The sequence below is a fragment of the Protopterus annectens genome, chromosome 14.part0 (assembly GCF_019279795.1).
Source record: "Protopterus annectens isolate FY-2018-M chromosome 14.part0, PAN1.0, whole genome shotgun sequence".
Classification (NCBI taxonomy): Eukaryota; Metazoa; Chordata; order Ceratodontiformes; family Protopteridae; genus Protopterus; species Protopterus annectens.
In genome coordinates, this window is record NC_056748.1 from 1080191909 (window position 1) to 1080214589 (window position 22681).

The window sequence follows — 22681 nt, forward strand, 5'->3', positions numbered from 1 at the left end:
TACTGCCGTGCCCACATGATACAGTAGTGATCACTGTACTGCTGTGCCCGCATGATACAGTAGTGACCACTGTACTGCCATGCCCACATGATACAGTAGTGACCACTGTACTGCTGTGCTCACATGACACAGTAGTGACCACTGTACTTCTGTGCCCACATGACACAGTAGTGACCACTGTACTGCTATGCCCACATGACACAGTAGTGACCACTGTACTGCTGTATCCACAAGATACAGTAGTGATCACTGTACTGATGTGCCAACATGATACAGTAGTGACCACTGTAGTGCTGTGCTCACATGATACAATAGTGACCACTGTACTGATGTGCCCACATGATACAATAGTGACCACTGTACTGATGTGCCCACATGATACAGTAGTGACCATTGTACTGCTGTGCCCACATGACACAGTAGTGACCACTGTACTGCTATGCCCACATGACACAGTAGTGACCACTGAACTGCTGTGTCCACAAGATACAGTAGTGACCTCTGTATTGCTGTGCCCATATGATACAGTAGTGACCAATGTACTGCTGTGCCCATGACACAGTAGTGACCATTGTACTGCTGTTCCCAAATTACACAGTAGTAAGAATCAGTAATGTATTTGCCAGCTGTATTACCTACAAACATCTACCCTAGGGATAGGTCACATGATGTTGTCAATGCCAAATAAGAAACAATAGGTGCCATACATACCCCAGTGTAGAGAGTCTATGTTTACCCATATAGCTGATTGTATGTAATGTTGAGATTAAGAAAGGTTTTATCATTCATGTTACTCTCAGGTTTGGGAGAAGGGGGCAAAGTAATGGTTGTGGATGAATCAACAGGTGCATCCAGAGTAGCTGCACACACAGTCCAATCATTGCTCTGAAATGGCACTCATTTTGCAGAATATCTCTGATTTTTTTTGCCTCATATTTTTGCCCTGTCCTTCACACAATTTTTGATTTTCTGATAACTTACCGAGGACTACAATTAGTCAATAATGACAAACGTTATAGAGTTTCATACCTCTTATTTATTACAGAATACATGCTGATGAAATAACTGTTGTTCTTATAACTTTTTAAGTATATTAGTAAAACAATATATGTTCTTTATTTTATTTATCCATTATTGACTTGGTAAAGTCCACCAGGCTAGTAGCCTCTTTTCAGTGGAGACCTGAAGTGACATGTATACTACTAGGGGAAATTTGGCCAGGGCATTGTGGAAATTTCCCTACTTGTTAGGAGAGTGTTCATTCCAGTTCTAGTACAGCGGCACCTGGGAGAACAGTGTTCAAGGAATCCAAGATGGCAGATAGCACAGAAACAAATGCTGGTGCTGGAAGCAAATGATTTATGAAATGATGGATGCGTTTTACAACCCAAATTACATACCCATAAATATCAATATAAAATTGATGGGAGATTTTAACTCTGATTTGACAGAAAAAAAGAGTCAATGACAATGTTTGAGGTTATAAACTGTGGTAACTTAAAGATTTGGAATATCAATGCATGGATATACAGATAAGGTATATGTAAGACAGAAATAGATTATTTCATTGCATAATAAGCTTCAAATAGTCCTGAAGAGGAGACACTTATAGGTTCATACTAGGCTATCTGCCATGGGGCATTTATAAGCCTAGCCCGATTGTGTTTGGCTTACGCCACCCCTTGATTTGAGTATACTGTGCCCTTTTTAAAGTTTAGTTTACTGTGCCTCTGTCTAATAGTGACACAGAAATAATCCCCGGGACAAACCTACGATCCCCCATCCACTCATCAAGATTCTTCTTGAAGAGAGTCAGTGAGGTGCTCTGCCTAACATGAATTGGAATTCTATTCCAGAGCGAAGGGAGCCTCTGGATTATGAATCTGTCCCTCCAGCATGTTCTATTTATTTCTGTGCTGAGGTTCAAGTCCCTCAAGCGCATGGCTCTAAAGGATTTAGATTTACTGAGGTGCAGCATGTCCATTAATTCTGGGTTGGACATAGCTTTATATGTCAGGCATAGATCGCCTCGAAGTATGCGGTATGCAACTGAGTACAGCTGGAGTTTTTTTAACCGAGCAGCATATGGCATCTGTTTGAGTCCCTTGATCCTCCTGGTGAGGTACATTTGGGGTATTTCTAATTGCTGCAGGTGTCAGGTAAGGTAAATCCCAAAGGGGGCATTGTATTATATGATGGGCCTGATGAGGGATGAATAAAAGGGCACGATTACCTCTCTTGATCTAGATGTGAATCCTTTCATGATGAGGTGGGCTATGTAGAAGGTCTTTCTAACCACTTTGGCAATGTGGTTGTCAAAGGAGAGATTGCTATCAACTTGGGTCCCCTGATCCCTAATTACTTTTTCTGTACTTAATGGGTTACCACCTACATTGTAATTTGTGGGCACATTGTTTTTGCCAAAGGGTATGACTATACACTTTTTGGCATTTAGCTTTAGACCATGCCTCTGGCACCAGTTATCCGTCTCTGCGAGACCTTTTTGAAGGACGTTTGTGTCAGCTGGAGAGTCGATTATGGTGCCCAGTTTGCAGTAATCTGCGAACTTGGTGAGCCATAGTCCTCCCACATTGTCCTGTACCTCAGAAAAGTAAATACCGAACAAGAGAGGTCCCAAGACAGAACCTTGTGGGACGCCACTTGTGACCGGTTTCGAGTCTGACATGGCTCCAGCAACTCTGACTCTGTGGGTTCTGTCTTTGAGCCAGTTTGCGACCCATCTTGTGACATAGGGGTTTATATTTAAGCTGGATAACTTATCTATGATGCCCGAGTGGGGTATTGTGTCAAATGCCTTTGCGAGGTCCAGATAGGCTGTGTGGACTACCTTCCCTTCATCTATGGCCTTGGTGACTGTTTCGAAGAAGTCGACCAGGTTCAAAAGGCAGGATCTGCCCTTGACAAAGCCAAATTGGGTAGGATCTAGTGTCTGTAGGTCCCCAATGTCTTTGTTTATGAGTTCCATGATGATCCTCTCCATAGCCTTGCAGACTAGGCTAGTCAGGCTTATGGGGCGATAGTTTCCAGGGTCCGCAGAGGCGTCACCTTTGTGAAGTGGGACCACTGTTGCTGTATGCCATTCTTTGGGCACATATCCTGTAGCGAGGCTGAGATTATACAGCAGTTTTACTTGAGGGATTAGTTCTTCTTGGAGTTCATGTAGGACACAACCCGGGACGCCATCTGGTCCCCATGGAAGCAGTGTTTTTTGCTTTGGAGAGGGCGGCCTTCACTTGAGCATCAGAGATGTTTGGGAGGCTGCACTCTGCCGGGATAGATACTTGCTCTTTTAGGGGGGAGGGGGTGGAGAAGTTTGCACTGAACCTGTCTGCCAGGATATTGGTGATGTCTGTGGGTTCAGTGTATTTTTTGTCGTTTAGAATCAACTCAGAACAAGTCTGGGAGTTGCATCCCAGGTTCCTAACATAACTGAAAAAAGCCTTATGATTGTCTTTAGTGTCCTGTGCAAATTTTCTCTTGAAGCTGGCCTTGAAGGATTTTATGAGGGATCGTAATTTTTTGCTAGTACTGATCAGAGATGCCTTCCCTTATAGGGATTTTGCTCTATCATGTAGTAGCTTCCTCCTTCTGTTGTACAGTTTATTTATGGCTGGGGTCCACCAGACTGGACGCCTGCCTTTGGATGATTGGGTCTTGATTTTGTTTGGGATAGCATGATCCATGCATTCCTGGAGATGTCCGTAGAATGCGTTTATATAGGATTCTGCAGTTTGGGCCGTAGTTTCCACTGGCCCTGGGGCCTTGAAGGATTCCACTTCGGTTTTGAGAAGTGTGAAGTTCGCTTTTGAGAAGTTTTTCACTGTGGTTTTCTGAGCTGGGGGTGGGGTCGGGATGTGGATAGCCAGTGAAATTAATTTATGGTCTGATAATACCAATGAGGGATATAGTTCTGGTATGGAGCATAGAGTCCCCATGTTGGTAATGATTAGGTCTAGTATGTTTTCCCCTCTTGTGGGAGTGGTGACTAGTTGTTCCATAGCATTTGAGTTTATAAATTCCAGGAACCTTTGGGTTAAGGTGCTGGGGCTTGAGTAATGCTCCCAGTCTATGCTTGGGTAGTTGAAGTCGCCCAATATAATGGTGTTTGGAGAGACCTTCATGTTCTCCAATGTTTTCAGGAAAGCCGAGTGGGATTCCTGACTTTGAGAGGGTGGTCTGTAGGATGCTATAAACTGAAAAGCAGTCTTGCCCACTGTTAGTTGCACATGGATGGTCTCCGATACTTCGTGCAATGCCACTAACCTGGAGGTGTGGATCTCCTTGATAAATATGGAAACTCCCCCTCCTTTTGTGGTTCGGTCCGGGTTTTGGGGCCGAAAAGCATGATATGAGGTATAACCTGGTAGTGCTGGGGTGCTCTCTGGAGCCTTGAACCAGGTTTCTGTCACTGCACAGATATCGATATTCTCCATACTGAGGAGAGCTTCGAGTGCGTGCATCTTGAGGTTTAGACTTCTGGCGTTTAGCAGCATTACCCTTAGTTTCTTGTTCCTTGTGCTGTCTATGGAGGTGGGTTTGACTTTTGAGCCTTGCCTAAAAAAGGCACTATGGGGGTGGCAAGAGCCTTTGCCAATATCTGAAAGCCCAGGGGTGACAGGTGCAAGCCGTCCCTAGGGAAGCAATATGGCTTGTCGAGCATGTCATCCCAGGCTGACAGACACTGGATCCCCTTTGAATGACACCAACATTTTAGACAATTGTTAAAATCGATCATTTTGTCTTTATACTGTGGCATCATTCTAGGTGAGGGTAAGATGCTAGGTCAGGGTCATACTGGCCTGGGCTACATGATCAGAGAGCTCCTCTATGCCTCTTTTCATGTAGTCGAGGGAGGTACATCTCAGGTCATTCACGCCAGCATGTACAATGACTGAGTCATATTTGTATTTGCTTTGGAGTGACCTGAGTGCTTGCGTTATGTGGCGGATCCTAGCGCCCGACAGGCAGCTCGCTGTGACCTTCTCTTTATTCAGCCTGGTGAGCGGGACGTCAGTGTGTCCGACAACAGAGTCACCTATTACAAGAGTATCAGGTGTGTTATTCAGCCTTAAGGGCTGTGACTGCTTGGCACACTGACTTTGTGTGCTATGTATTGTACGTGTTTTGTTTTGGGGTAGCGTTTGCTTGGATGTCTGCTTTGGAGGTCTCTGTTGCTTAGGTAGATTTTTATTTAGAGCCTTCGAGTATGTTTTTGTGTTTTTATGTGTTTGGTTTGCTGTTGTGGTGGGACTATGTGATACTGGAATTGTGTTGTGTGAGGTTACCTTCTTCTCCTGACTGGTTACACCAGTTTTGAGATGATAGAGCTCAGCCTCCAGTTTAGCTATATGGTTGCATCTCTCACATGTATTTGAACCTGTTTGGAGGAGGAGAGGGTTGTCCGTGTACATGAGACAGTTGTAACATTGCCTCAAAATTCCCAGATTCACCAGCTGGACTGGAGAGGAAACCATTGACTGACCTTTGGACATGCTAGAGTAATATAGGGAACTGAATTAAAATGGACCAATAGGGGACAAGGTAATCGTAGAGAGTATAAGAGTAAGTAGTGCTTATGGTTTATTAGTGCTAACTTGTAAGATTACTTATTTGGACCAGTGAGGGGCCTTAGAATGAGAATATGGTGTTTAATTTGAGAGATAGAGCAGTTCTAAGGGAAAAAGTGAAGAGCAGACTTTGTGGAGCCAGGAATAGTTTAAACCCAATTAGGCGGTGCTGCCCGATGTTGCGCTATGCGCAAAAACGCGCAAAACTACGCAAAAGAGTGTTTTAAGACAGGGAGATCAAGGAGTTTGGAATTGACCCAAAATGGCCAATAAAACTACAGTTTCAAGTCAGTAACCACTCCCACAGGGGCAGGCAGGCTGCTCAATGTTTATCACTGTCACTGATGAACACAGAGACTTCCCTTTAGCCCAAGCAAACAATGGCCTCCAAAAAACTTACAAACAGCTCAGAACAGCAAATCTGTAACTGAACTTTTTTAAATCTCAGAAAAGTGGGAAAAAAAAGCAAGATTTTTTTTTGTTTTTTGTTTTTATTTAAGGAAAGCAGAGGTTCACAAGTTAGAACAGTGCAGTAAATGACCCCACACTTGAGTGCTAGGCCAGAGACAGATAAAATGCAAGTTTTAAAAAAAAAAAATGATTTTAAAAATAAGTGCAGGCAGGAAATTCAGTAATCAGCTCTAGGTTGTGTTCTAAATACAGTTACCAACGCAGAAATCAAGTTTAACAAGCCAGAAAATGCTCAAAAGTAGGCGGCAATGCAGAAAAACTTAAATAATTTGAAGCAAAATACTTAAAATCTAAAAAGTTGACTTCTAGAAGGATTGACGGAAACAATGTTTCTTTCTTTGAGTTCCGCATGACAGTTTTTCATCAGTTTTTTCAGATTACTCAGTCATAGAGATAAAGGAAAAGGAATAAAAAGAATAAATGAAAAATAACAGGATGATAACGGAAAGAAAATAATTATACAATTATGGAAAGATCAGACTTCCACTACAACAGGTTATAAAACTGGTCCGAGTGGTGGGTCTCTCTCAAAAAATACAAACAAATGTTTTTTAGAATAGCAGTTAGATGCAAGAAAAATAGAAAAAGCAAATTATAGGATGATATGTACTGATGTTTTAAAAGATTTGGAAAGAAATTATAGAGGATATTTTGTGGCGGAAAAAAATGTTATGTGCTCACCATATCATTCCATCTGTGCTGTCCATTTCATTCTTCCTCAACAAATAGGTTTGGCTCTGACCTTCAGATCTGACTTGGCCACTTTTTCCAGGTCATGAAATACTAAAACTCTCAAGCATCTCCCTTACCCACAATGCACTAGTCCCCTAACATCCTCAGATCTTGTTTGCTGTTCTTCAAACCAGTATAACATAAAAGAAGATGAAATACTGTCATGCGGAACTCAAAGAAAGAAACATTGTTTCCTTCAGCATCTTTCAATCATCTAGAAGTCAAATTGGGAAGGTGGTTGGAAGGAGGGCAGTTGAGGAAGAATAAAAATGGACAACACATATGGAATATTATGTTGAATAAATAATCTTTTTTATAAAGAAGTTAAGTACTCACAATAACGTTCCATCTAAACAATTATACAATTATGGAAAGATCAGACTTCCACTACAACAGGTTATAAAACTGGTCCGAGTGGTGGGTCTCTCTCAAAAAATACAAACAAATGTTTTTTAGAATAGCAGTTAGATGCAAGAAAAATAGAAAAAGCAAATTATAGGATGATATATACTGATGTTTTAAAAGATTTGGAAAGAAATGATAGAGGATATTTTGTGGCGGAAAAAAATGTTATGTGCTCACCATATCATTCCATCTGTGCTGTCCATTTCATTCTTCCTCAACAAATAGGTTTGGCTCTGACCTTCAGATCTGACTTGGCCACTTTTTCCAGGTCATGAAATACTAAAACTCTCAAGCATCTCCCTTACCCACAATGCACTAGTCCCCTAACATCCTCAGATCTTGTTTGCTGTTCTTCAAACCTGTATAACATAAAAGAAGATGAAATACTGTCATGCGGAACTCAAAGAAAGAAACATTGTTTCCTTCAGCATCTTTCAATCATCTAGAAGTCAAATTGGGAAGGTGGTTGGAAGGAGGGCAGTTGAGGAAGAATAAAAATGGACAACACAGATGGAATATTATGGTGAATACATAACCTTTTTTATAAAGAAGTTATGTACTCACCATAACGTTCCATCTGAGTAGGTAACTTCATTTGTAAGCAATCTGTGGGTATCGGATCTGATTCAGATCTGAGCCGGCAGCTTTCCTAACCAAAGAACCGATCTCCAAGCTACTTCCCTACCCATAATACACTGCTACCTCCCTCTAGTCCTCAGATCGAGTGTGCCATGGTATCACAGAATACTACAATAACCAAAGGACAAACCACCTGAACATCCAAACCTGATGACATCTGGGAAGTGGAACACAATAATCCTATAAGGACGAACTACAGGTCAGGGGGATGGAGGGAGGGTAGGTTGCTGACAAATTAAGTTACCTACTCAGATGGAACGTTATGGTGAGTACATAACTTCTTTATCTGAAGTAGTTAACTTCATTTGATCAGCAACCTGTGGGACAGAATCCCCAGCTACCAACAACTTGGGAGGCCCTCATGGAAGGATATTCCGGAGCACTGCAGAGCCAAAAGATGCGCGTCCCCTGGATATTAGATCCAATTTATAATGTGTAATAAAAGTATGACAGGAAGCCCAAGTGGTGCTGAACAAATGTCATCCAAAGAAACCCTCACCCAGAAGGCAGCAGAAGTAGCCACAGAACAAGTAGAGTGAGCTCGAACCCTCAGGGGCTCAGGTCAACCAGAGCTTCTGTATGCGAGAAGGATGCATGGAAAAATCCATCTAGCTAAGGTTACTTTAGTCACTGGCTTACCCAGACAGGACTTAGCAAATGAAACAAAGGGCTGATCTGATTTTCGAAATTCAGCTGCTCTGTTTACGTAAAATCGCAACTGTCTATGCACATTCAGACAATGAAGTCTATACTCTCCTTTGTTCTGATAATTAGGAAAGAAGACAGGCAGATTGATGGACTGGTTGATGATGGCTTCGGAAGCCACTTTAGGCAGAAAGGAGGGATTAGTCCTGAGGGAAACCCTGTCTTTATGAAAGATGATGTATGGAGGCTTACTGCAGAGAGCGTAAAGCTCCGATATCCTCCTAGCTGAGGTAATAGCAATCAGGAAGGCAGTTTTCCAAGATACATACTTTAAGTCGACCGAAGCTGCAGGCTCAAGTGGGGGGGGGGGGGCAGTCAGAGCCTGAAGAACTAGGGTTAAATCTCATGGAGAAACTGCATCTTTAACAGGGGGTCTTAACAGGAAAATTCCTTTCAGGAAGGTCTTGCAAATCTTAGGGGAAGCTAGGGGGCCAAAACTGTTTCCAACATGGAAGTGGGAAATAGCTGCCAAATGAACTTTAACAGTAGAAGAACTAGCCCCTTGATGAAAAATATGGGACAGAAAGTGAGGACTGCTGGGATAGGAGCCGTAAAGGGATCCAAATTCCTATGCTCTGCCCAGATAGAGAAATGCTTCCATTTAATCTTGTAGATTTTCCTGGTAGAAGGCTTATGAGCGGCCACCAGGATGGCCTTAACTGAGGATGAGATACCGGAAGTCCTAGCCATTAATGGAACTGGAGCAACCAAGCAGAGAGCTTGAGGTTCTCCAGGTCAGGCGTCCTCAATCCCAAGGGGTGAGAAATCAGATCCGGAATGGGATCTAAGATCCAGGGAGGATGTAGTAGATGAGACCATAGGCATGGGAACCAGGTTTGGCGAGGCCAGAATGGGGCTATGAGGATAACTCTGCTCCCCAACCGACGAGCTTTCTGCAAGAATTTTGTCATCAATGGGAGAGGAGGATAAGCATAAAGAAGACCGGATGGCCAAGCATGAACCAGAGCGTCTCTGGGAGCTTCCCCTGGTGGGGGAATTATAGCAAAGAACTCGCTGCACTTTGTGTTCGAAGGCGACGCGAACAGATCGCAGCAAGTTGATCCCATCTGAGGAAGATCTGTCCCGCTACTAAGTGGTTCAGAGACCACTCAACCTGTCCGCTAGAACGTTTGACCGACCCGGTATGTGCGTTGCTATGAGAAAGCGGTTGGTGGATATCGCCCATTCCCACACTCTCATGGCCTCTTGGCAAAGTGGGTAAGATCTGGTTCCCCCCTGCTTGTTGATGTCCCAGACTACTGACATGTTGTTTGTTTGAATTGCAATAGTCCCTGGAGGAAGAAGGGAATGGAGAGCCTGCAACGCTAGAAGCACCGCCTTCATCTCCAGGACATTGATATGCAAAGAGGTCTCTGTGTGAGTCCACGTGACTTGGACGGATCTGCCCATGCAATGCTCCCCCCACCTGAGGAGAGATGCATCCGTGGTCACTGTGACTTGGGGTGGGGACATGGAGAAGGGGTGCCCTTCCCGGAGGTCCCTGGAATGGAGCCACCAAAGTAGAGATTCCCTGCAAACCCTGCTGAGGGGAATAGGTGTAGACAGGGGATGATGTATGATGGACCACTGAACCTGTAAGGTCCATTGGAGGATTCTCATATTCAGACGTGGAATCGGTGACAGGTTGATGGTCGCTGCCATGGACCCCAGGGCCCTCAGGACTAATTCCACTGGAGGGGCTGATGATTGTAGAAGAGCCAAAACGTGAAGGTTTAGGTTGCGGAGTCTGTCCGCCGTCAGAAAAATTTTGGATTGTATAGAGTCTATCCTAGCCCCTATGAAATCCAAGATCTGAGTAGGCTGAAGGGAGGATTTTGTGTGGTTGATCGTGATCCCTAGATTGTGGGCTAGATGTAAGAAGTAGTCCCTGCCTGAACATAGCAGATGCTTGGTGGGGGCGGTTAGGAGCCAGTTGTCCAGGTAAGGAAAGACCTGTATTCCCTGAAGCCTCAGGTGGGCCCCTACAACTGCCATGACCTTGGTGAACACCCTGGGGGCTGTGGTGAGACCGAAGGGTAGGACCCTGAACTGATAATGGCTGGCTCCCAGCCAAAAGCGGAAAAACCTCCTGGATCGCCTGTCCATTAGAATGTGGTAGTATGCATCCTTGAGGTCTATCAAGCACATCCAGTCGTTCTCCTGTAAAAGTGGGAGAATGGATTGAATAGTGACCATCCAGAACTTTTCTTTGGTGACTGACAGGTTCAATGTGGACAGGTCGAAAATCAGCCATAAGTCCCCCGTCTTTTTTAGCACCAAAAAAAACCTGGAGTAAAAGCCTGATCCAGACTGTCCAAGGGGGACGTGCTGAATGGCTCATTTTCTTAGCAGCTCTCTTATTTCGAAGGCTGCTACCTCCCTCTGATTGGGTGGGACATCGGGGAGGCTCCCCGACTGGGGAGAAGACGTTAGGAATGGAACGGAATAGCCTCTGGATATGATTCGGAGCACCCAGCGATCTGTCGTAATGGACTCCCAGTGTGCTAGGTGCTCTGAGAAGTGCCCCCCGACTGCCTCCAGAGAGGAGCAGTTGAGCAACCCCTCAGGGTTGCTGCGCAGGTCGCTCGGAAAAGGGTTCCCTCGACCCGAAATTCTTCGCCCCCCCCCTGCCTCTGGGCTGGCGTTCACTCTGTCCTCCTCTGCCTCTGAAGGATGAAGGATCTGGAGCAAAACGGGATTGTTGAGCTTTCCGGAGCCCCATCTTCTTTTGTCCTCCTTGGTTCCTGGAGAAAGACCTCTGAGGAGCAGAGAAGCAGATCTCGACGGCAGACAACGGCTTCCCATCTTTCTCGCTCTGGAGAAGCGTATCACGGATGGTTTTGCCAAAAAGCGTAGAACCATCAAAAGGGGCATTTGCGAAGGACAGCTTGAAGGGTCCCGCAAAGTCGCAGAGATGGAGCCAGGCCTGTCGACGTAAGACAATGCCTGTTCCACTAGCTCTAGCCACTCCCTCAGTGGCATGGGAGAGAAGCCGCATAGATGTGTTAGTAATCGACTTAAGAGTGGCCATTCGAGCCAAGAAGGTCCATTTGTCCTTGGCCGACATGGACTCTGGGGGTGGTCCAGCGTGCTCTTTGATTAGGTCTCGTTGGAGCCGAATTACATGTGTCATATAGTTCAGTGACCTTACAGAGAAGGTCGCTGAAGTGAACATCTGCTTTCCGAGGCGGTCCATTGTCCGAGACTCCTTGTCTGGAGGATGTACCGAGGAACTCTCCTGTGCTAGTTCCTTTTTAGTGGCAGCCGCCACCACCAATGGCATCCACCGGGGCACCCTTGCTCCAAACTGTCCTGTCCGTGGGAGGGCTGAGGATCCTGTGCGGTCTCTTGGGTATTGGCTAGACAGTGTCCGGCTCCTTCCACGCCCTGGTAGTTATGAGGTCCACCAGGGGATCGGCGGGAGGGGAAACCCAAGAGGTAGATGGGCCTGCGTCAAACGCCTCCAGAAACACAGACTCATCCGAGGAAGGTTTTTGGGCTGACCCAACCCCTCTAATGCGCAACATTTCCATAATGTCTCCAAAGGAGACGTCTTCGGGGGGTGACCTTGGGGAACCCTTCCTCTAAGTCCGTGTCTTCTGTGAGGGACTCGAGTGTGTCCAAGTGCCTCCTCTTGCACTTTCATTTGTGAGGGACCTCCTCAGGGGCGCTGTCCGAAAACGGCTCACCAACAATGTCCTGTTCCTCTACAGGAACCATCTGGGACGTAGGCGCAGGCTGTCCCTGGGCCCAGATGATGGAAGACAGGCCTGTCTGAGAGGGAATGTCGGGTGGATCTGTAGCAAGAACCTAGGGCCTCGAATCCCTCGAAAGGACCCTCTCCACGACGTCAAATGCCGAGGGAGAACAGCTCTCCCTAGGATCTGAAAGCAGTCCCCTCGGATCAGGCGTGTGGATCAGATCCAAAGATGACCCGATCGGATCCGAAAGAGTAGTGCGCTCCGACCTCAATGGAGCCAAAGGCCCACTGACCCCCTCCAGATCCGACGCTCAACTCATGGCACTGAGAGCTCGGATCTGAAAAAGGATCCGACAGACTCGAGGGTACAGTCGGCGCCGACGTAAGAAACACTGTCGGCGCCATTACCCCGGCTCCGAAGCTAGTTGGATCAGACAGCTCCGAACCCTGATAGCGGGTCGGAGAAGGAGCAATGGGGGCGAAAAAAGGGGTCGAGCTCCCCCCCCGGAGGGGGGGGGCAAGAGCACTCCCATCTGCAGCTGGGCCTGAAGAAATTGACACATCATCCGGTCCATGTCTGCGTCAGGTAGACTTCTAGTTGACCTGGATGAGGCCGCCGAGGCCAGCAGGGAAGTCCGCCTAGACGACCTCGAAGGTGACCGGGTCTCCTCCGCCGGCGCCGGGGAGAAACGTGGAGAACTAAGCTGGGAGGGGGAAGACCCGAGACCTTAAGGAGAGAGGCAAGCTGCTTAGACGGCGGGGCTGAAGGAGCTGACTCGGCCCTCCTCTTGTGGCTACGGTACCTATCTCTCTCTCTCGCTCCTTGTCCTTCCTATCTTTCTTTCTGTTGAACCTTTCCTCCTGGACCGAAGAGGGAGGTTGAGTCCCGGCCAGAGGATCAGGAGCGGTAGGTGGAGCAGCTGCAGCCGAGGCTGGCGCCACAGAGGGGGAGGAGGATGAAGTGGAATCAGGGGGCAAAAGGCCCGCAAGGATTAGCTTCGTCTTCCTATCTCTCGAAGCCCTGGGGTTGAAGGCTGCACAAATAGTGCAGCCCGAAGAAAACTGGTCAACACCCAGGCAAATAATGCACTGAGTGTGGCCATCTGCTGGGGACAGTTTATGGCCACACTGGCAGCATTTAGAAAACATAGCTATTGGGCCTTCAGACATTTTGAAGAAAAAGGAAAAGAACAGCCCACACGCACACACCTTCACACACAGACAGATGGGGAGGGGGAATTAACTTTTAACTAGACTAAGAAACTTTAAACTACCCAAAAAGTACTAAGGGAGAGAAGGGAACCACACACACAAAGTTCAGAAAAATCTTTTGACAGAAGAAAAGTGTAAAAAACTTTAAACTCACAACACCCACGCTAGGAGCTCGTTCTAAGATGCTTAAAGAAGCTGCGGTAAACGAGATCTGAGGACTAGAGGGAGGTGGTAGGGGGAGGAGCTTGGAGCTCGGATCTTTGGCTAGGAAAGCTGCCGGCTTGGATCCGATACCCACAGGTTGTTGATCAAATGAATTTAACTACTTCAGATCTGATGTTATCAATTTCATTTGTTCCTCAACACATGGGACAGAGTCCCCAGCTACTTAAATCCCAGGAGGACTCTAAGGAAAGATATTATATTCCTGTGCACCACTGAGCCAAAGGCTGCTCTTCCCCTAAAAACCATTTCCAATTTATAATGAGCAATAAAGGTATGAGGATTAGACCAAGTTGCGGCTGCACAAATATCCAATGAAGATCTAGATAAAAAGGCTAAAGAAGTTGCCACAGCCCTGGGGAATGAGCTTTTGGTGGTTTTGGTAAAGACAAACCCAATTTTTCATAAACAAAGAAAATACAATCAGTTACCCATTTAGCTAAAGTCACTTTAGAAACTGGTTTGCCTAATTTTGATTTCAAAAAAGAAACAAATAACTGTCCTGATTTCCTCAAATTGTTGGTTCTATGTAGATAAAACCGTAATTGTCTGTGAATATCCAAAAGGTGTGACATACACACTCCTTTATCTGAGAAGCTTGGAAAGAAAACAGGAAGGTCAATAACCTTATTAATGTTGGCTTCTCACACCACCTTCGGAAGAAAGGATGGGCTGGGTCGTAAGCATACCCTATCCTAATGAAAAATCAGATGGGCCTGTAGTTCTGAAACTCTTCTAGCAGAGTCAATGGCCAATAAAAATACAGTTTTCCAGATCAAAAATTTTAGTTCACACTTAGCTGATGGTTCGAAAGGATAGTGTGTTAATGAATGTAAAACTACAATGGATATAAAAAGTTTACACACCCCTGTTAAAATGCCAGGTTTTTGTGATATAAAAAATGAGACTACAATAAATCATTTCAAAACTTTCCCACTTTTAATGTGACCTATAACCTGTACAATTCAACTGAAAAACAAAGAAATATGTTAGGGGAAAAATATAAAAAATAAAAAACGTACAGTAAGTTGGTTGCATAAGTGTGCACACCGTTAAACCAATACTTTGTTGAAGCACCTTTTGATTTAATTACAGCATTCAGGTGTGCCCCCCACACCCCCTTACTTAAATATACCAACTCTGGGATCGCACTACAGTGGAGGAAATGGCAAAGTCTCAAAAACCCAGTAATTTTTTTCCCTGAGAAAAAAAAAAAATCGCTGTTCTGTGTGGGCGGGATTTAAGGATTTCGACTTTATTGGGTTGATTAAACAGTGTTCGCTATTTTTAGTGTTCACTGAGATAATATAGACCCTTTGTTTTAGGGGTTCTAAGATGTCTCCAAATGAGATGTCAGGTGGTGATCTGGGGGACCCTTTCCCTTCATCAAAGTCAGTATCCTCTGTGACAGATTCTTGCAGACAGCCTTAGTACCTCCTTTTACATTTCCTGTTCCTAGTTACTCCTTTAGTGGGATGCTCCAGAGAAGTATCAGAACAGATTACTATGCCATTGCTGGGTGGGGTCTGGAGACTGGGTTGGGCTGGCTGTCCAGTGGCACAAGTAAATGAGGCAATGGACACAGAGTCAAATGGAACTGGGTAGTCAGAGCTGAAGAGGGAAGAGAAGACTGAACTCTGAGAATAAAGAAAGCTCTCTCCACTACCTTGAACGCAGAAAGCCTCAGAGAAAAGGTTATTGATGGATCTGATAAGCCATGCTTATGGACCATCTGTCTCAGCCATGTTTATTGACCATCTGCCCCCTCAGCCTCAAAGGCAAACTACTCGAGGAAGAAGTTGGAGCCAACCTGTCAAGAGAGGAAGCTCTGAGGGGCAGAGACAGCTCTGATAGCTATGGAGTTGACTCCAACACCCCGGAGAAAATGATGATGCTATGGCTCGGCTCCTAAGGCTGTCCGGCTCAGTGTCAGACCACTCAGAGACACCATCAGAATTGAAGATGCCAACATCTTTGGATCTAATGTGGACGACTCCAGAACTTTTCGATCCAATGTCTACAAAACCAAAGGTTGGTTCGGAGAAGGAGCCAGCAACGGGGGAGTGGTACTGACAAGTATCTCTGGAACCGATAGAATTGCAGCTGGAAGAACATCCATTTGAATCTGTGCCCTTAGGAACTTTCTCATCATTCTTCCCACATTTGCTTCTGTCAGACTCTTGGTAGGCCGAATGGATGAGGCTGTGGAAGATGATCTTGTATGGCATCTCAGAGATTTTTCCAAAAAGTAAGAGGGAAGCAGAGAAGAGATCAGATCTGACAGAAGTTGATGAGACTGGATCCTAAAAGATTTTTATGATCTAGGTGTCGGATCCAAAGAGGCTGGATCCCATGTTTTTGCTACTTTGACCAGGGGTTCAGATACCAGTGCCACAGAGGTAGATGAATCCAGAGATCTTTTTCTTGATTCTTTAGAGACAGAATCTCCCTTTTTATCAACTCTTTTGGCTGTTTGAACCTAACAGGCTGTCGAAGCAGTTTTGGAGGATGGAAAACCTCTAAGAATTAACTTATTTGTTTCTATCTGTCATGGCTTGTAAATTAAATGCCTTACATACCTCACAGTCAGAATCAAGATGAGATGGGCCTAAGCACTAGACATCCTTAGACTGTGTGCCTGGATTTGGAAATTTATGGCTGCAGGCCACACACTTTTTGAAACCTGAAGGTTTCTCAGGCATGGTTAAACTTCAACAGGGAAAACAACTAAGAAAAATGTATATAAATACACACACACACACACACACACATATGTGTGTGTGTGTGTGTGTGTGTGTGTGTGTGTGTGTGTGTGTGTGTGTGTATGTACAGACAGTAGAAAAGGAAGGGGGAAAAAGAAAAATACCAACAATGGTAACAGAGGTACTGAAAGGTACGAAAGAAATACCAACAATGCTATTTAAGAAATACTCTAAAAAGAGTATTAAGGAGTACAAGATTTTATATTTAATAATATAAGTACTACAAAAAAGAGAGGAAGAGCAAAAAGTGTATAAACTGCGGTGGTGGTGCTGCGGTAGCGTTGTCGCCTCACAGTAAGAAGTTGTCCTGTTCGATTCTCAGCTAGAGCATCTTTCGTGTGGAGACATGCGTGCATAGGTGTAACTTCGTTGAAGGTTGTGCGTCAGGGCCGGCAACTGGGCACATAAAAATCTACTGCCGATCATTAGCGGACTGGAGTTCCACTGTGGCGACCCCTAACTGGGAAAAGACGAAAGGCACAACAACAACATAAAACATAATTCCAACTAATAGTACAACACTTGCTCAGGAGTTATCAAAGAGCACGTCCATATGCTAAGGTGGCAGACAAGATTTGAGGTACGTTAGGTGACTAAGGCATTGGGGGTAAAGACAGGAGCTTGAGAGCTTCAGTGTTCCAGGAGTTGGAAGAAGCAAGGATCGGATCTGAACCTAACAGCTGAGGAATGAATGAAAGTGAACATGACAGTACCCAATAAGAAATTCTCAGGAAGCTGACTGAACATGAAGATTGCACTACATGACAGAAACTAAAATTTACTTTCATCCCAGAGAAAGTGGAATAGAATGACTGAAAATCATATAGACTGAAGTGCATTAGTAATGGGACAGGAATCCCAGTACAGGACATCAAGACAGAAAGGGTGCACAAAGTTTACATTCCAAGTTCATTACTGAAAACCCATACATTTCTGCACCAAAGGCAAGTGTGCTGTTACATCACTGACATTGCAACAGGGCCTTTGCAGAAGGTTATGGGTTCTATTCCCACACCAGGTAAATCACTTTAGTGTAATAACTCTAATAATTAAGCTATGTGGATTTATTTGATAAAAGTATTATGGGTAGTTAGACTTTGCAGACAAATTTATACGCATTCTAGCTGTTGCCTGCATTTGTGAAATCTTACAAATACAGTCAAGAACAGGCATCATCACCGGGTAATACAAAGAACTGATTATGAAAATATGTTTTAGGCTCTATAGAACTGGGTACTTATTATTTTTGAGAGTGAGGGCCTATTAAGCAGGAAGAACAGTGAGCATAACATTAAAGTATAATTATGGTGATTGCACATGCATGCTAAACAGTATAAACTCTAAGATGATCTAGGAGGGTCATAAGTTAGAAAGTTCTAGTTAGATCTACGAGTTTATCTGACAAGAGGAAAGATGCTGTTCTTTTTTTTTTCTTTTCCGCCTTGAGACAAATTAGCTGCTTCTGCAAGTTTTCAATGCCTTAGAAGGTATCTTTTTAAGCCACTGGTGCTGCTGTATGGCAAAAGAATGGGTAAGTGCCTGCTTAATGGATGAGACCAGAAGAAACTTCTAGAGCTTCTAGCAGTTGGTTAAAAAATTGTAACTCATAAATCTTGCTGACATAATGAAATGGGAAGATTTTTCCATGATTCCAAATGCAGTAAAGGTGAGTGCAACCATGACTGGATTCGATGTAGAAAAATTGTTTGATAGATTCAGTTGAAAGATTTGGAATACCACAACAGTTTTTTAAACTGACAATGGATATCCACATTAAGGTGGCGGGTAAGATGTCACGGATATTCAAACTGAAAAGGAACACTAAACAGGGGTGCTCCTGCTCAACATTTTTATTTGCCAGATATATAGACAGCATTTTCCTATATGAATTAGATTCTACAATAAGGGGGCAAAATAAGTTGAGTAGGCAGGAGAAATTGGCATTATTTGCAGATGACATGCTTGTCTATGTTACAGATCCAGTAAGACAGATTCCAGAATTATTTAGCATCTTACATAAATATTAGCTGATTTCAGCATAGAAAATAAATAAGACTAAGACCACAACCACACTTCATGACCACATAACACATGAGCTGCTACTGACCTCTCCATTCCTTTGGGGGCATCAGAGGATGAAATATTTAGGGGTATGGCTACAGAGAAATGTTGTGGGCAGATCAAATGAGAGCAGTTGCAACAAAGATTAAAAAATGGAAATTGAGGTTCATGAATGCAGATAAAGTTAAAACTGTCAAAATCTCCGTAACTCCTCTTTGTCCTGAATGTAGACTAAGCATACTTTGTATAACATGAGGAAAACTGTCCAAAACAGAGACATAAAGACTTTAAATACTCCCTCTGGGAAGGCAAGTGACCTAGAATACGTTGGGATAGCTTGATTTTACCAGCTCGGCAAGGAAGGACTGTGGTAACCTGATCTTGAAAGCTCCTATGAGTTTGGGCACAGAAAAGTGATAGGAGAAAGCACACACGCAGTTCTAGTTACAATACAGTGTTAGATTGACTGAAATGTTAGAATGCGCAGGAATGGATGAGGGAGTTCGCCCCAACAGGTTTGGCATGAGAGAGGAAGGGAATCAAGGACAGAACTACAGCTACAACAGAGGGACTGACTCTAGGGAAAGACCTGCGATATTGGGAACAGACAGTATGAGATGGTGAGCAAGCACATCGGGAAAAAATAACAGAAGAATATGGACTGCAGCAGATGGCATGGTTTAGATGTATGGGGCTGCTAATGGAGTATAAAAGGGAATTCAGTCTTTTGGCATAGAAAGATAGTGTGTGACATACTGATTTCCTTGTTGAATCTAGAATGGAAAAAGCTTCAAAAAAAAACTGCTTAGCAAGTTCTATGACATATTAATAAATAATTTCAGGGGACAAGCTGATGTACTAAGACAACAGTGGGCAACAAGGTTGGGAAGCATCTTAACCTGCCAACAATGGAGAGATATACAGCTGTCCCCTGCATTGTGACTAAATCTAGGAAATTCAGGATTTTTGCATGGTGGTGATTCCACTGACACATATATGCCTCTAGCAAGTTACACAAGATGTTCTCTCAGGTCAGTGAAATACGCTGGATGTGGTGATTAGTTAAGTAAGAACATGTGGGACATGTGGTCCAAGTTTATGTCGAGTTACCCTAGACGTGGAACATAAGTTTAACAACTGACCGTGGCCTAACTGTATTAAGAATTGTGGATGTATCTACTTTAGACTGAATGAGGTCTGCCACTGAAGGAATCTAAAGTGTGTACCATGCAAACAGACTGCTTATTCGATTACTATATTGTTACTGTACTAAGACTGCTGAATAAAGAGTTGACACTAAACAACCATCTGGTGTGAATTATCAGTTATGCATAACACAAATTATGGCAAAAGAGCAGGAAAAGGATATGGGATTATTGGGATTATTGATCACACCAAGATTAGAATGGGATTACTGATCACACCCAGATTAGAATGGGATTACTGATCACACCAAGATTAGACTGGGATTACTGATCACACCAAGATCAGAATGGGATTACTGACCACACCAAGATTAGACCACTGAGATAAGAGCACCATAAGAGGTCACTGGCATAAGCAAACAGAATCTCAGGGTACATCTTCATGGGAACGGTACCAGAAACAGACAGGTAGTGCTTCCAGTCTACAGGGCATTGTTTATGCCATGCCTTGAGTACTGCTACTGAAAGGAATCTTGAGGAAAACTACCAAAAACAGCAAAAGGCAGAAGGGAAGAAGCATTGCCAGAATACAGATGAGCTGGTGTTCTTCTCAAGTGAGACCAAAAGAAGGAGAAAGTACATGATTCATAGGTAGGTACTAGGCTATTGGCCCTGGGGCCTATACAAGCCCAGCCAAAAAGGTACCCTGGCTTTTGCCTCCCAAGAAAATAATTTTCCTGTGCCACTGTCGAGCAGAGCCACACAGGTGATCCCTGGGGTGAATTTCCTATTTCCCATCCAATCATCAAGATTTTTATTGAAGAGTGCTAATGAGGAGCTTTGTTTGATATAGATATGTAGTTTATTCCAGAGTATGGGATATTGGTACATAAGATAATGCCAGGGGGAAGTGAAGGAGTCATTCTGAAAAGAAAGAACAGAGGGGTAAAGGAGAGACAGACAATTCACCTACAGAAATCTTTGTGAGTGTTGTTTGTGTAAACTGAAATAGTTGGAAAATGCTTTCAGTAATCTGTCAAACTGCACTTTTTTTCCAATAGTGTGGAATTGTGGAATTAGTATCTATGTATCTACCTATACACTTTGCGAGGGTGCAGATGTCCCATGGCTGATAATGGGGTGTACTGGAGCTTGCACCCCTGCAAAAGCACTGTTTCTTTATTTCAGAAACTGGTTTTCAGCAATTTTGATTCACATGAATGGCACACAGATGTAGTGACTAAATACTCCATGGATTTCTGAAAGTACTTTTTCACAGAGAAGGCTGTGGACCAATGGACTGGAATTTAAAGAAAAATGCATTTAACAGGGATAAGAACAGGTGGTAAAAGGGATGGTAGGAAATGAAGTGAAGGTAGAATGGTTAATGTTTTTAAAAGGGCAAGCTAGACAGACACATTATTTCCTTCTGCCATTAAGCAAATGAAATCCAATGGTGTGATGATTTTAAGAAGCTAATCATTTGATCCTTGGGTCAGCAACTACACCCATAAAACAAATAAAACATTTTACAAAAAATCAATCTTGCATTTTAAAGAACGTGATACAAAGATAATGTTAATATGTGTGCTTACCTCCTTGGTGACTAACTTTGGCTTTTTGGCTATCATTTGGCTTGTTAATAAATGCACCATAAAGTAGTGACCTGAAAATACAAAGTAACAGTTTATGCTTTTTAATTTATTAGACAGTTTATGATAGACTTGTATAAACATTAACTGTTTCAACACTATGCAGCTGATGGAAATGTGTTAGTATTATACAAACTAATACTATATTAATGAATGAGCACATCAGTATTCATTATATACAAACTACTGGAATTCTTGCATTTAATTTCTACTCACACATCACCTCTGCTATGAGTTATATTGTAGTTTAACAATTTGACTGCCTGCAATAAATTTTACTGTGTACTTTATTTCATTAATTAAACAAACCGACATGATTTTGTTATATAATTCACAATTCCTGCTACTAATTTCTGATCAATCTACTAACTCCAGATAATTTTACTTCATTCTTTATTACTTCTGATATTTTTTATTCTCTTAGCTTACACAGCACAATACATATTATTGCAGTATAGCAAATAACACCTGGTGTAAAAGAGACACAAGGCCAGGACAGGTAAAGTACATCAAAGCTCAGCAAATCCAATCTCGAACTCCAGTTCAGAGATTATTATAGTTTAACCAGAGATTATTATGGTGTGAGGAAGCCCTTATGGGTGAAAGTGCTTACTGTTATTCTGTGCAATAATAGTCATTCCCTACTGTTTTTATTGCTGCTATATGGAATAAACCTGTTTTTTACTCTGAACTGGAGTGCAAGATTGGATTTGCAGAGCTTTGATGTACTTTACCTGTCCTGCCTTGTGTCGCTCTTACACCAGGTGTTATTTGCTATACTCGTTTTTGGATTGCTGGTGGTGTTCAGAGCGTTTACTCTCTGGGAAGTGTTTGTTCTTGGACTTGTATTACTGCAGTAATGCTTTAACATCTTATAAAAGTTAACTTTGTCACAAACAGCATAAAGAATCCAAATTCATGAATAGAAAAAAAAAAAAAAAATATATATATATATATATATATATATATATATATACATAAACATTTTAAAGTTCAAATTCCTCATAAATACCAGGGAAGCACTTCATTCTTTTTGCACTTACTCTCATTTTGGTGACTTTACTTTATTATTTTATCAAAGTTTGTAATTTTTTTACAGTTTCCTTAATCAAAGTGTTCTCTGTGCTATTTTATACTTTTTTTTACATTAAATTACAGTTTCAGTTAAAATTGCTTATACTAAGTGACTTACAGTCTACTGGCTATTTTGCGTAATTAACAGATCCTCAGTTTTGTTATACTGAGTGTTTTCCCTTGTTAATTCATTAGAAAGCATTTTCATATTGCCAAAATGAAAGTTACGTACTTAGCATAATGACAGATCTTTTCGTCCCCATCTGTCTGATATATCATATGGGACCATGAGACCCTGCGCAGATCCACTCCA

The 22681-nt window shown here is 43.2% G+C and overlaps 1 protein-coding gene across 1 annotated transcript in view; it reads right to left on the reverse strand.

Annotated features, from left to right (window-relative positions):
* The window catches only part of CFAP46 (cilia and flagella associated protein 46), a 3596153-nt gene that overhangs the window by 816824 nt on the left and 2756648 nt on the right, over window positions 1-22681 (reverse strand). The window contains exon 49 of the mRNA XM_044056880.1: window positions 21238-21308. Coding sequence (XP_043912815.1) covers window positions 21238-21308 — 71 coding nt within the window. The remainder of the gene's footprint in view (window positions 1-21237; window positions 21309-22681) is intronic.